The sequence below is a fragment of the Apis dorsata genome, unplaced genomic scaffold, assembly GCF_000469605.1.
Source record: "Apis dorsata unplaced genomic scaffold, Apis dorsata 1.3 scaffold_68, whole genome shotgun sequence".
Classification (NCBI taxonomy): Eukaryota; Metazoa; Arthropoda; class Insecta; order Hymenoptera; family Apidae; genus Apis; species Apis dorsata.
Window position 1 is genome coordinate 297,257 of NW_006263366.1, and position 13,577 is coordinate 310,833.

General features: G+C 45.4%; 1 protein-coding gene across 4 annotated transcripts in view; it reads left to right on the plus strand.

Moving 5' to 3' along the window:
• The window catches only part of LOC102679526 (solute carrier organic anion transporter family member 74D), a 79,445-nt gene that overhangs the window by 56,940 nt on the left and 8,928 nt on the right, over window positions 1-13,577 (plus strand). For 3 of the 4 annotated variants that reach the window (XM_031515389.1, XM_006610014.2, XM_006610012.2), the window contains 2 exons: window positions 12,243-12,718; window positions 13,118-13,488. In XM_031515389.1, coding sequence (XP_031371249.1) covers window positions 12,401-12,718; window positions 13,118-13,488 — 689 coding nt within the window. In that variant the 5' untranslated portion in view covers window positions 12,243-12,400. Of the gene's footprint in view, window positions 1-12,242; window positions 12,730-13,117; window positions 13,489-13,577 lie in introns of those variants that run through there. The other variant, XM_031515390.1, reaches the window with a different exon arrangement.

A 13,577-nucleotide genomic window follows, 5' to 3' on the forward strand; every position in this document is an offset into this window, starting at 1 on the left:
TGACGTCCGTTCTTCCTTCCTTTTTCCTCCGGATCAGCCCTCCTCTCCTTTCTCTTCCTCCACCTACTCTCCGTGATTTTCGCCCGAATCCAGCGGACGAATCCAGCGGAAAAAGAGAGAGAGAGAGTCTCCCTTCGCTCAGAAAACGAACCGTTCTCTCAGAGAACTGCTTGCTCCAGTTTCTCCTTTTTCCTCCACTTTGACCAGGTCACGAGGGAATTGATTCGAACGTCTCCTCCGGTACGGAGGAAGAAGGGAGAGCGGGGAATCGGCGAACGACAATGAGCAATCCAGTGGATGGAGTGGGTAAAGATTCGGGCACAAGGGGTTTTTGAAGCGGGAAAAACGGATACAGGCGCGCGACGCTCGTAGGTGTGTAGGCGGGCAATTAGTAGGGTTTCGAGCAAAACGAGAGGAGGAGGAGGAGTGGTGGATTAGGAGCACGATCTCGTAGCGAAAGATTCCACTTACGCGTACCACGACACGTCACGGCGTAATCGGAATCAATTGAAATTGGGTGGGAGGGGCGAAATAGAAGAGGCATAGAGGAAACTGGCGTGACGGTTGCTACACGGAAATTGGCCTCGGGCCGAAGAATCGCTCGGCCTCTCTTTTAAACGACTTCCTTCAATGAAACGGAGAAGAAAGAACGGGGACGGGTGGAGAGGAGTGGAAGGGAGGAATGGTAGCCGGAGGGTGTCGATGAGAGAAGCGGCAGCCAGGCTAGACCAGGTCATACCAATTTGTTTCATCAAGCAAAGTGTGTGTAATGCGAGTGTATGATGCAACCGCGTGGAAGCCGGGACCGTGTCGTTCGCGCTCCAGGCTTGCACCTACCTACCTACCTACCTACCTACCTATCTACCTACCTACCTACCTATCTACCTATCTACCTACCTACCTACCTACCTACGTGCTCCTCGATATCTCGATTATCGAGCGTCCGAGTTCACCATGGGAATATGGGACATTCCGCAGCTGCGTACACGCCGCGCTCTCCGCTAGAGCAGATCCTCTCGGAGATTCTGCGTCTCTCGCTCGTCTCCCCTTTCTCTTCTACCCCTCTCTCAACCCTCCTTTGGGTTCGTCGTTGACCTCTTTTTCCTTTTATTTTTTTTTTTCTCTTAATTATTTCTGCCCCCGGATTTATTTATACCATGTGTCAGTTGTACCAGGTGTTGTTATCGATATAAATTTCCACGAGTGGAGATAATTGGTCGAAGAAGCGTTTTTCCTCTTTTTTTCTTTTTCGAGCCAAGCTCTTGGCTGAGTCGTTCGACGCTCGAGGTGAGCATCGTCCGTAAAGCGAAGTTTGAATACAGAGTGTCCATTGCCTCGCTTTCAACTTGCAAACCACTATTGAGGGACCGGACGAAATTGGCCGAATAGCTCGTAGAAGGACACTTGGAGCTATTTTCCAATTAATAATCTAGGTGGCAGTCGTTTCGATACTGGAATTAGGTGTGGAAGACGTCGCTCGTGTGACGGCTCAATTGAGAGGTTCGAGTTTCAAACTCCGACCGCAACGATCTCTCCCTCATCTTTGTACTGCTAATAAACTCCACTACATCCGACTATATTTATATTAAAACTATGACACGCTACTATTGCACGTACGCATATACGTACGACGTGGGATACACCCGATATATGTTGGCGCGAGAATCGTATCGCGTTGAAAAAAATATTCGAAAGTATTCGTGCGATTTATGCGCACAGTCGCGTCACGTGGTAACGATCCGATGCAGTTTTACGGCTACGTCACCGATGCTTACCATCGATTTAGAGAGTAGGTCGCAGATGCGCACCTGCTGCGTCTAAAAGTTTGCCGCATCTCGACTCCTCTTTTCATCCCGATCCTTGTAAACAAGATGTTGCCACTCGCCCCCTTAATTTTATTTTTCTTCTTCTACCTTCTTAGCAAGGTAAATAAGTAAGTAACTTCCAGTCCATCTTGCCTACTTTCGTTCGCTCTCTAATAAATATATCGCGAAATAATCGTGAATTTTAATTATTAATAAACGTTTCAAGCGTCTCTGATTAGCAGCAAAATAAAAAGAAGGTTCGAAAAGAAATCGAACGTGTATATGTGTGTCGTGTCCCGCGATAACACGCTCGAGCAATCCTTGATCCGTCCTGAAATGTTTCCAACAATCCCTCCACTCCTTTGGAAGAGAGGGATGGATACGCAAAAGGATGATCCTCGGTGATCTATCAATTACTTTTACTTTCAAACTGGCTGAAAGCCGCCGTGACACGGATCGGCCCTCCGCGTATTCAACGCGGAGAAGAAAGGAAAGAGAGAGAGAGAGAGAGATCTCTCACACCTACGCCAACGTCAGCCTCGACATCTGGGACAGGCCGCAGCTGCGAACCTGTCGCACTGCAACTGCAACTCGGCGACCGAGGTCATCCGGCCAGTCTCGCCTCTCTTTTTCTCTTTCACCCGTGCAGCATAGCTGCTGCCTCGGCTTTTTCACTTTCTTTCGCTCTCCCCGCCACGCTCCATCCGTGAATTTCGCGCGCTCCATTGTCGTCGGTCGTGGATCATCGATCGTGGAAGCTACTCGTCTTCGGTATTTCGATCTTATCGCAAGTCGAAGATCCTCGATCTTGAAGAGAAGTGGATCGTTGGTTGGTAATATTGTTAACGGAAGATATATCGTATTTCGCGCTCCCTCGAAACTCGTCGAAATCGAGTCTCTGATTTTCTCACGTAGCGAAGTTTTCTCGTGGAACGCGTTCGAGCGAAGTTTCATCATCGGCAGGATCGTCGATGAAATCGGGTCGCAGGTGGGCTCTTCTTCCTCAGTCGCGGGAGACAGCTGACGGCTGATTTATTAGCGACAGCTCTACTTGCCACTCTCGTTCTCGCACATTTAAATCAAAATCTATTTTCGTCCGTTCTGAAAACGATTCGCGCGAAGAATAAGCGACAAATTCGCTTTCTCCACGAATCTCTATGTCTCTTCAAATTTCACGCGATTTTAAAATAGAGAGAGAGAGAGAAAGAGAGAGAGAGAACCATGTCTTCGATTAGATATTTCGACCAACTGCTCCATCGAGATCGAGAAAAGCCCTTTCGACTTTGACTTTTTTTTAATTTTCCCAATAAATCTCTCTCTCTCTTTCTCTATCTCGAGGAAGGCCAGCACCGCCATCCACTTTTCCACGGATTCCAAGAATATTTCTGGACGGTTGTTAACGAGGCTACGAACGATTCATTTCGCATACGGCCTTATGCGCGCGCACCGAAGAATTCGCGGGGAATGAGATTTCCGCGAATTCATTAAGGGTACCGCCGGTAGGCCCCTCGCGCCGGCTGCTTACATAGATGCTGAACGCTTGAAATAAATACGTGCATAAAACTTTGCGAGCGGGCAAACAGCTGCACGGGTGCATCGGTGCGCTGTGAGGGTCGGCTAGAGATGGGATCAAGCCGCGTTCACGTTTAACCCATTCGAATTCTTCTATCCAATATTTTTTCGGTATTTATTAACTTTGGTTCGCCTCGTTTTTCGATCGGATCCTTGATAAAAGTCTTCCTTAATGAAAATTAATACGCGATCGCGGTATATGTTCGACTTAATTTTGGGCGAACCGTGGATCGACTTGTTCGTTCCAATGGAACGGACACTCATTTTTCTCGAGGGATTAGAGAGAAATCGGAATAAGATGTGATCGTACAGTCTCGTAAGGATGTCGTCACGCGTCGACGAATTATTCATTATCGCGTTATCAGGCGGGCATTGTTGATCGATCTAATCACTCGTTTCGATCCCATCTCTCCGGACGCCGGCACACCTGTGCACCGTGTTCACCTGACTCGCATAATCCGCCGGCTAGAATGTGTTCACAATATATAGCGAGCGCTCGGTGTCCGACCGGTCGTGGGAAGGGTACGAAGGGCGGAATAGAAACTGTGCGCGAAAAATTTCTCCCCGTCGCAAAATTAATTATGGAATTACACGCGTGCCATAAATTATCTCTGGCTATTAATTAAAAGCTTGAAATTCTTCGAACAAACTTGAAACTACTGTAGGAAAAAAAAAGAAAAAGAAGAAGAAAGGAAAGGGAAAAAAGGACGATGACGGTTGCCAAGGCTTTCAACGCTATCGGCGATAAAACCGTATAAACTCGAAATACGAGTAATTATAAATCACATCGGTCGATGATGGGATCGAATCCATACACGGCTCGACCGAAGCGTGAAAGTTTCGAATCGATTCGTATCGCTTAACGCTCCACGTGCAATCCCCTCGCGTTTGTCGCGTTTGGGTGTCGAAGAACAGCCAAGTTGGACGCACGTGGCCGGCCACGCGAGTTGCGAACACGCCAGAAGCGGGGGTCGCTCGATCTTTTATCTCCTCTTATTCTCGCTCGCTCTCCTTCTCATCGAGTATTAATTAACGTCCTTAATCTCTACATCTCCTGATCGATGAAATTATATATATATATCAATGCCAGGCCTTGAATATTTTTCCCGATTCTTCGGATTTGTTTTCGCTCTCTTCGAGTTCGTCGATCGTCGAGATGGTCAATTTTTGAACGACTTTTAATTCTACGGTTCACGAGGATGCGCATGAATCATCGTTCATCGTATCGCCGGTGCCCCCTTTTAAAGAAAGGGGGATTTTTAATCTTCGCGATACGTTCGTTTCCGTTCGACGAGCGGTGTGCACGGAATGTGAAAATTACCAGAGGACGAGGAAGAGATGGTCTCCGCCGATTAGAAATTTTCCTTTCGTTTAACATTGACACGAGGCTTGGACGCGACGGATGCGTGCATCGGGCGGCCTTGATGCGGTCTGGATGCAAGCGCGAGTTGGCGTGTTATTTGACCAAAAAAGATGCCACCGATAGCGGCGCATGATTGTTGGTAATTTGCGGCGAGGGGCAACCGCGGTCGTGAATATAATCTATTATTATTGCATCGCGCTGTGTCCACCGTAATGCTCCACGCTACTATCCATCACCAGTCTGCTCGTTTCAGAATATTCCATCTCCGCTATTCTCCTCTTCCATCCATCCGTTTCCTCTTCTTTCCGTTTGTATTTTCAATTTTCCAACGACCTTTTGAAGAAAAATTCTCCGATCTCTAAAAATTATAATAACAAAGAAAAGAATCTTTGTTCAACGCCTCTGAATCCATTTAATATTGTAATTCGAGATCTGGTCTTCTAATCCGTGGTCGACGATGAACGGCGGTAGCCAATCCGAACTGGCGCGCGGATGTGACACGTCGGATGGCCTTCGCGCTCGTAAAAGTTGTCGAGTATTCGGAATAAAACGGTTGGAACGGAGATCGTCCTTGCGCCAATGTTTTTTCGCGACTTGCCAACTTTCCAAAGGGAACGTCGGACTTTATATTGCGGGATCGAATCCGTCGTTCGAGTTGTTTTGGGTTTGGGATAGGCGTGGTTTTACGGTAGGCGGTTTATAAAGATTGGATTGCGTCTCGTTGCGGCAATTAACCGGTTAATTGAGCCTGGTGTCATTTCAGGAACGATGTTTATTACGGGTTGTATAATAATTGGGCCTTTGATTTCAGCGAGTTGGATTTTTGTCGGGTGATTAATTTAAAACGAAGTTGTTTCCAGTAATTTTATCCAGTAAATTGATAAATGGCTTGTTTCCTCTCCCTTCTTCTTTTTTCTTTTTTTCGCGCATCCATGCTCCGTTGCTACGAATAATAATCGGGGAAGAGAAAGACAGGCGGAAGAGGTTGTCAAGCTTTCTTTCGAAAAATGCAAAGAGAAAGGAATAGGAAATATACGGAATCGTATATACACGGAATTTTGCTGCGATGCTACGATATTAAATACCTAAATCCGGAATTGGAATTGGAATTGGACGGGTTTTTTTCTCTGCAATTGTGCACGCGAAGGGTTGTATCCTCGGGCTCGTTGTTACAAATATTAACGAGATCCGAGAGGGGTGTAAGGGGTATAAAAGGCCGCGTAAAAAAAAAAAAAGAAAAAAGAAAAATGAGCCTTGGAGCCTTTATTACCCGTAATTTCCGTGCAAGTTTATTGCCGGACCGAATACCGACTGTTATTAATATAGGGACGTTTATCTATCATTACGAGCCGTATCGGTTCGGACTTGGCTATTAATGGCAGCGCGAGATAGTATAAATTTTCGTGGATCGACGATCGAAATATAATGCGCGCGTTTGTAACCGGTATCTCTCGAGGTGTGGTGCACGCTGATCGATGGTTCCAGCGAAAAAAATATAGGACGGGGCAGCTCGGAAGCGGCATTTATCATGCATGCGTCGAATTACGCGCGCTGATCGGAGCGAAGGAAATCGACGGGGAAGAGAAAAAAGGATAGAGAGAGAGAGAGAGAGAGAGAGAGAGACGAGAAAGGGACGAGTTTTGATTTTGGTTGCACCGGTTCTTCGTTTCGTCTTCGCGCCGCTCTAATGACACGATTTTCATGTTCTAGTTTCCATTAAACTCTTGCTTTCTTTTCTCGTACGAACGAGATATCGAACGAGCTCATCTTTCACTCTTATTTTCGTTCGATTCATTTCGCCTTGCCTCTTTTTTTTTTCTCTTTTTTTTTTCATTAAATTCTCGTTATCCAACGCTCGACTCGTATAAAACCCGTGGAAATTGAGCTTTCGATTTAGGCTTCGTTTTTTTGCACGCGTACCCGATTCCATTTCGATCTTAATTAATGGCACGAGTTAACCATCCCTCTCGCTCTCGCCGAGTCCATTAACGATAATCGAGCTCAATAATCGAAATTCGATGTGAATTCAATCTCGTGACTCGCAAGAAACTGGAACAATAATCGTCTCTCTCTCTCTCTCTTTCTCTCTCTCGTACGATATTACGATTTATCGTTGATTTGCAAGTTGATAAATTGGCAAATTGGAAGAGAAAGAGACAAAGAAACAAAGAGATTTTCACTTTCTTAGAAAATTGGTTCTCTGTCTCGCTCTCGATCTCTATTTTTGCCGCTTTCCAGAACGAGATCGGGATCGGGATTCCCCTTCTATTGTTACGAGCCACCGGGAATTACTTTCGCTGCTTTCGATTTTGCCACGACAACTGTGATTTAACGGAGACAACTGTTCGAAACGATTGTTGCAACCACTTTCATCCGCTCTCGATTACCACGGCCGATCCACCATTATTTCGGATGGGATCTAGAATCACGATGCCCCGCGCCTTTTCAGAAAGGAAAATCGGCGATCCGCTGCCTTCCACTTTCGTTTCGCAAAGAGAAACGAGTCTGTCGGTTTAATTGTTCGTTCGTTCTTTCTTCCAATCATTTCTTTCTTTCTTTCTTTTTTTCACTCCTTTCTTCTCCAGAAGATTAACATTTCAATTCTCTTCGTATCTCTCTCGAATTCGACTCGACGTCTTTTTCCTCGAACGTTCGTCGAGAAAACGAACACGATACGACAATTTGGATTTTCCACGAGCTGGCGTACGCTCGTGTAAAAGTGTAATTTGAGCGTGGAAGATTAAACGAGGCCTCGCCGACGAAAGCAGTTTCCCACTTATCGGCCGATTCACTTTCGATCGGCAGCTCGCAAACGCGTGTCGCAAATCTTTGCAATTGCCCTCAAGAAAGTAAGTGGAAAGCAGCGAGATTTATATTCTACTTTGATGTTCCCAGCAAACTTGTTGAACCTGATCTTGAATCTGGTTTACGTTCACGTTCGTGTATATGGAGCGACGTATGGAGAACGATCGAAGAATAATTTGAGCTACTTTTCCGGAACAATAAATAATAACGAACGGGTGATCGAAACCGGACGAGGCCGATGGAAGAGAAATATAGAAAAATAGATTTTGCTTCTTCTTCTTTCCTTCGTATAAATAACATAACTTCTTACGATATTCCTCTCTTTTTCTTTATCCATCGAGCAACCATTAGACAATTATCGATTATATTTTTCCCGCTGTGGAGAACGGTTCTATCGTAGAAACGATCGATCGGAATGACTTTATAAAGGCTGTTCAAAAAGGGGAAATTGAGCGTGAAAAGGTAGCAAAAAGACGCGCGGCATTGTCCATTGCGCAAAGGCCGACGAGACACGGGGTTCTCCACTTCATCCATCCATCCATCCATCCTTTTCTTCCGTCCCATTTTCTCTCCGTCAAACGTTCCAAACTCGTTCTTTCGTCGTCTATTTTATCCTGGAAAACGATCGATTAACGATCGTTTACCGCGTGACAACTTGTTGCGAACGTTGTAATTTTTTCTTTCTTTTTTTTTTCAAGATTTAGATTTGAAAAGTGATCGGAGAGAAATTTTCTTTTCATTCACTTTCGGATCCGGAAAAAAGCGGTTACGAAAGGGAATATCGACGGAATGGAATTTAGGGACGATGTTTTCGTGGCTGATTTATCTCTCGAATCGACATAATCGAATGGAGGATTTTTCTTTCTTTTCTTCTCCATTGCCTCCACTTTCGATCACGTGCTCGGCCTTCCAAGCCGGTAGTCTCTTTTGGGTCGCTCTGTACGACAACGTGTGCACGGTGCTGCTGGCATTGAGTTGTAGTCGTAGTAGAATAGAGCAACTAACCAACTAACCACGAGACGTCAGTAGGACAGTGAAAGGCGACCTAGACCAAGTCTCTCCGGCGGCGCAACGCTGCTGGAACTTGACGAAGGAACGCCGATGTTTTCGTGCACGTGTATACGTATACGCGAGCCTCGCTGCTCGCCCGAGTGTGTTCGTGTATTGCATCTCCGGAGGCGAGCCGATCTTTCTGACCCGATCAACGGGAAATTGGGACAAGTTGCGACAATTGTCCACTCGCAACGACCTCCAGCATCCATGGAACGTGCACTTGTTTCGCATCTGCGAATCTACACCGTGTTTATTATTATTATTATTATTATTGTTATTATTATTACTATCATTATCATTAGAGAGGATGAGTTTACATAATTCATCGAGGGACGAATTTATTGGGGGCAAACGATCGTTCTTGTTAGTTAGTCGGATCGCCAGATGCTCGTTTTTATAGAGGGTTAAGGACGAGTCTCTCTCTCTCTCTCTCTCTCTCTCTCTCTACGAGTCGAATGGACGAACGATGAAAGTGTGTATATATATATTGGAAGATGGATAATCGAATAATATATAAATAATAAGTAAGCTTTCGTCGCGGCGAGGCAAGCACGTGGGCTCCCAGCAACAACTCTTACGAGATATTTGAGTCCTCCATTCAAGCCTACGGCAACATACCACGGCAATTTATTACCGGAAATTTCTTTTCTCGTTGCATCATACCTGGTTCCACGGGAGTCGTACGAAATCCCCCTGAACGAAATCACGATGAGAGAGAGTACGAGAGGAGGTATTGGTTGGTGATTGGCCGCGCGAGAAATGGCGCGCGACGTGGCCGTCGAAATTTCGATCCTCGGAATTTTTTATCCCTTTTCCCCCAGAGGGGAAGAAAGGACACGGGTTATCGATCGAACGGTGCCGTTACGCGCAAACGGCAAATGCACAAGTTTCCATAGATCTTTTTTCTTTTTTTTTTTTTTTTCCATCACCTCGATCGTTCCATCCTCGATAAATCTTTTCGAACGAGATAGAGAGTCGAAGAGGCGAGCGAATAGCAGAATCCTAAAATTATCCCCGATTCTACCGGTGCCGCTGATAAACAAACCGTTTTTCGTTTAAAATAACACGTCCCGAATGGAACGTTCTCTTCGTGTTATCCACGGGCTTGCGCGTGGATAAATATTCATAAGTCTCGATTCCTCGAGAAAAAGTTGGACGAAGAATCGGGGAGGATGGAAAGAACGGTGGACTTCGATGGAGGAATTTTCGGGAGGCGTCGAAAAAAAGGATTTATGATTTAGGATTTAGGATTTAGGAAGGGAAATGGGGCGAGCGTTGAGAAGGTTTGGGTGCGGAGAAGGTGAGAGAGAATCTGAGGACATCTGGTCCCCCCCTCTATTGGAAGGAGGGCGCCCTTTCGATTTCGTTTCGATCCGAGTCGTGGATGCCGACATTGCCCTCCTCAAACGAGGGAAAGTTTGATCGGTTGATCGAAACTGATGTTGATCCACGGCACGGGATTCAAATTTTCCTTTATATTTTCCAATCTAAGCAAATAAATCTCGCTTTGGAACGCGAGATTTTACTTTATATATAGCAGAAGATAGAAGGATTTCTCTTCCTCATGCTTGCTTAAAATTTTAATGACTCAAGCCATCAAAGTTTATGTCGATTTGTCACGAATGGATTCCTCGCTAGATATTGTTCTCGTCCATACGTTGGGAACGTATAACAGGGTTCAAAGATCGAGGCAATCTCGGCCGGGGAATTAACGACGGAGGATTTTAGAAGGAGATTAAAGAGACAATCCCAACGAGGAACCCGTACGAAGGCCTCGTTCCTGGAACGCGTTAACCTGTTCCGGAAACAGGTCCACGTCAAAACAAACGTTAATGACAATAATTAAACTTTTTTTTATTTCCATCGAACAGCGGTCGCCGAGCTTAAAGAAACGCGTGATTTATCGTTCGACCACTTCCTGCATGGGATTAGACGTCAAGGTTACACGTTGAAGACCTCTGAAGTCGTAAAATCAACCGTTGAATTCGATTAGAAACACGCGTGGAACAGAGAATTGTCCATTGGTTGACGGAAATCGCGAAATACCCTCGGCGTTGCGAGCGGTATTGGACGAGTTAATGGATTTACGGAAGATTGTTCCCTCGACGCGTGTGAGATACACCAAGGTATATACCTATCCAAGGCAGACGCGCGACGTTTAAAACATTAACGGGTCAATGGCGCGGCGAAACGACGCTGCACCGTAAACACATTCGTATTCTTGGACAGGGTTTTCGGAGGTCGGTTACCGCGCGTGGCCAATTAACGTCGAAATAAAATCCGCTCGTGCGCCATTCCAAAGAGTTTTATTATCATGCGCGGGGCCATTCGACAGGAAGTTTCTTTGCCTCTTGAATCATTTCGATCGTTAACGAAATCGTCCTCCTCTTTCGTTTCTTCGTTTCGTCGCGAATAATAATATTCCTGATCACGATCACGCGAGCAGTCCAAGGATTTTCTTTCTTTTCTCGATTTTAAACTTCGAGAAAAGACTTGCTCGAGAAAGAGAGAGAGAGAGAGAGAGAGTGGAGAAATTGTTGGCAAGTACTTTCGGGGCACCCGGTGTGTGGATAGAGTTCCAGTCCGCAGACTCCTACTCGCTGTCAGTGAAAACCGCATCGATAGGATAGTCGGTGCAATGGAACGCGAGGGAAATGAGAAAAGTCGGGCACCGATGAAAGTGAGAGGACACCGGCTACAGGCCGTTTCAACCTTCTCGTTTCCTTTCGTTTCCGTACGAGGAGAAAGGATCTCTATCCTCTTTCCTTCTTTTCTTTGTCCTTCTGCTTGAAAATTCAATCGTATCTACCTGCGATCGCTTTCTAAATAATATCGAGGAATTCCGCTATTGTTCCATAGAAAGTTCACTTTTACTCGAAATTTACAATTTACAATTCGAGGGAATGAGAAAAGACGATATTTTCTTTCTTTCTTTCTTTCTTTCTTTCTTTTTTTTTTTTAATAAATAAATATATATATTTTTCTCGTAAATCTTGGCGTAAGATTTGAAAAAGATGGCGGGGAATTTCATTACCCGTGGAACACAATGCTAATCGCGATTTCGCAGAGACACAACGGACGACCGGAGAGACCGTTGTTATAAATAATACCGTGACGTACGTAACTTAGTTATTCAAAAATACAAAGTGCATCTCGAAAGCGTTTCGAACGGATGATAAATAGCGACCGCGAGTTTGACGATTTATTCCTGGACACTTTTCTATCTCTCTCTCTCTCTCTCTTTCTTTCTCTCTGTCTCTCTCTCTCTGTTTCTCTCTTCCTTCCCCCCTCCCTCGACGATCGCCGTAGAGATGGTTACGCAAACGCGTAACCGACCTTTAAAAAACGGATAACAACGGATAAAAATGGCGGGAAAAAAAGAAGAAACTCATCACCAGTTTCGATACGAAATTCCTCGAAATATCCATCGCGTATAATCGTGTCATCGGCATCGGTACAAAATCTTGGAGAAAAAAAATTAATCATTCGACGCGTAAAAACCAAGAATGTTATTTATTTAATTTATTCCCTCGTCGAAATCCGGCCGGCGAGGATACTACTTCGTCAAAGATACTCGACGATATTCATCATCGGCTACGTTTGAACTGATCGAACAATTTTTTTTTCTCTCCTTTTTTTCGCAGGTTGACCGTTCGAATGGAAGCCGTTTGAGCGGTCGAGAGGATCCTCCCACGAGGAAGAATCCCGGTTTGAGAGTGAAGAGAGCTGCGAGGAGAGAGAGAGAGAGAGAGAAGACGAGAGGAACACAGGGTAGCGGATCGGTAATAATAAACGAGATACAATGGCGGGCGAAGACACGCAAATCCTTGCGAACGGGAACGTGGAGGCGCTCACGATAATTCCACCGAAAATGGCGAACGGGAACGGGCTGATCTGCGGGAAGCAGCACAACAACAATGGATCGATACCTAATGGAAAGTTGCACGAAATAACAGCGGCGGAAAACGGGAAATTGATCATGTCCGACGAGAAGTCGAGCAGCCTTCACACCGAGTTCGATGATGCCGATGTGTCCTGCGGCTGGGGCCCGTGCAGGCCACACTGGCTTCAATACTTCGCCACGAAGCAGGCCTTCCTGGTCACCTTCTGCATCACCTGGGTTGGTTTTGGGTTAGGTTTTGGTTAGCTTTTGGATCAACTTTTCGCTTCGATCGAGATCTAATCTAATTCTCGAGGGAGAAGAGTGGATCTCCGGCCTTGTGTCGCTGCCGAGTATTTCCCAATCTTTCGAACGAATCGCGAATATATAAACACTTATTTCCTAATAATAAATAAATAAAATAAAAAGAGACAAATCTCGAGAAAAGATTGAAAAACACCCAACTTTTAGACTATATCTCTCTCTTATCTTTCCCTATTTTTGATAACCAGTCGTTGATCAAAATTTTTTCGTTAGTTAGTTTATTCGTATAATTCGTACAGCGACTAATAATAGTGTAGCGATATTAAATTTTATATATCGTTGAGATCGCTGATTTCTGTATCGTGATTTCCACAGGTTCTTCAGGGAATGTACTACACGTACTTCGTCTCGGTGATCACGACGATCGAGAAGTTGTTCCAGATACAGTCGAAGACCACCGGTATTATAATGTCAGCGACGGAGATCGGGCAGATCGGTTCCTCTCTCCTGCTTACGTATTACGGGGGCCAAGGTCACCGGCCTAAGTGGATCGCTTGGGGCATGATCCTGTTCGCGGTGAGCTCGTTCACCTGCTCGATGCCCCATTTCATCTTCGGTGAACAGCTGATCCATCAGAACGAGATGTTTCTCAGCGGGGTCGAGGGTGGTGACCCGAACAACACCCATCCCATTCCTGCCAACCTCTGCAAATTGCAGGAACGATCGGAAAATTCTACGCTCGAAAGGTAAACGTAGTAAATCTCTTTTTTTCCACATTTGTCGATTATCGTTCGTTCGTGTATTTTTTTTTTTTTTTTTAAACTCTCCGCATTTC